This window comes from Sinocyclocheilus rhinocerous, unplaced genomic scaffold, assembly GCF_001515625.1.
Source record: "Sinocyclocheilus rhinocerous isolate Xijiao unplaced genomic scaffold, SAMN03320098_v1.1 scaffold15907, whole genome shotgun sequence".
Taxonomy (NCBI): Eukaryota; Metazoa; Chordata; class Actinopteri; order Cypriniformes; family Cyprinidae; genus Sinocyclocheilus; species Sinocyclocheilus rhinocerous.
The window spans coordinates 1-1,662 of NW_015625750.1; the positions used below are offsets into that span (position 1 = coordinate 1).

Genomic DNA, 1,662 nt, shown 5'->3' on the forward strand with positions numbered 1-1,662 from the left:
TCACTGTGTTGTTATGAAGTCAGTTGTGCCAGACAATTTTGGAGGAAGAGACAGATTGTGGGGGGTGCTATAGGGAAAAACTTAAACTGCTGGAATAAAGAGTTTTAAAGGGTTAGTGATGGAAAACTTGCAGGTCAATGGGCATCAATGTTTAAGGTTGGTAAACACTTGTACACGGACGCATATGATACTACCCGCCTAACATTGGCATGTGTTATTCAGGTGTCAAAGTTGTGCAGAGTTGAAGGAAGAAACCACAAAGACAGTGCCAGAAGGATGCTGGACACGTAAAGCCTACAAATCTTGCCACATTAATCAAACATCGTGGTGTCAATACTCAATAAGTTACAACGCAAATCAGAAATTTAAAAAATAATTCCTTTACTGGTCATTTTGAAATGTCAAACTTTGTCCGCAATTGTTAACCACCTCAATCTGTATTATATTTTAGGGTTTTAAAAAAATTCCCTCATGTCCAAATTCAACATGAAGGGGGGTGGTCCACTGCAGAAAGAGGCATTTGAAAATCATGTCCAAATTCAACATGAAGAGGGGTGGTCCACTGCAGAAAGGTATTTGAAAAGAGTGCACTGTTCTCGGTCATTAGAGGTATGTGTATAAACACACAACATTTTGGATCTCCAAAGTCACAAAAATACATGCATTTGCTTTAAAAAGCCAAATGCAAATCTTTCTTTGTCAAAATGTAGATTAATGAATGAATATTTACTATAAGGTGGCGCGAATTGGTTGCTGTTGCGTCTCACAGGTTTTCCAAACTCAAGTGATTCACTGTCATGTGAATCTTCATCTTTGCTCAACTCTCCTCTTTCATCTAGAGGTCTGCGTTGTTCTTGAGATACTAAGAATATAGAGGAACAAAGCAATATCAACAAAAAACTGTAAGTCTTCATTTGTTTAAATCTCAATGAAAAATATTTCTAAAACAAAATATGGATAGGCCTGTGAAATAAGTTCCTGATTGAATACATTTCAAAACTCTATCAATAGCATTTGTGGAATACGGTCAATTATGTGAGCAGTGAAATATGTAAATATGTACTTTTGTTGTGCAAATACTGTATGTACTTTCGTTGGAAGTGCATTACTGTAACTGGGTCATCAAGAGAGCTTAGGGTAAACCTACAACATTAAGATATTTTTTTGACGTAGCAGTACTTACACCCAGGAGAAGTTAGCTCTACGTTGCTGTGTAGATTATGCTCTTCTCCAGTAGTTTGGATTTCTTGCTCTTTCTTTGTCGTTCCTCCCTCTTTGGACTCCAGTTCCTTCTCTCTGCTACTCAGACCTTTCTCCTGCCTTAATCTGTCCTCCAATTCCTTAAGTTTTTGTTCCCACTCTCTTTCTTTGAGTTTCTGTTGCTCCAGTTCTCTTTGGAGCTTCTCATTTTCACTCTTCATCTGACTGTCATGATGAACATAATCATCAGTCAAGGATGAATACATGTCCTTCAAGGTGCTCACAGTCTCTTTATAAGCCATCATCAGTCATGAATACATGTCCTTCAAGGTGCTCACAGTGTCTTTACAAGCCGCAAGCTGTTCTTTCAGTGCATTCTCACGTTCAGTAAAATCATCAATGATAGAAGGAAACATGTTTTTCAAGGTGGTGTCGCTACATTCTTTGAACAGCAGATCTTCT

At 38.0% G+C, this 1,662-nt stretch overlaps 1 protein-coding gene across 1 annotated transcript; it reads right to left on the reverse strand.

The window, feature by feature from the left end:
- Positions 1-730: 730 nt before the first annotated feature.
- Positions 731-1,502, reverse strand: LOC107705979 (DNA ligase 1-like; the record flags this gene model as incomplete). Its single annotated transcript, XM_016509532.1, has 2 exons — positions 1,184-1,502; positions 731-862 (listed from the first exon to the last, which is right to left on the reverse strand). Coding segments are annotated over exons 1-2 (451 nt in total), but the record flags the coding sequence as incomplete, so codon positions are not given.
- Positions 1,503-1,662: the final 160 nt, after the last annotated feature.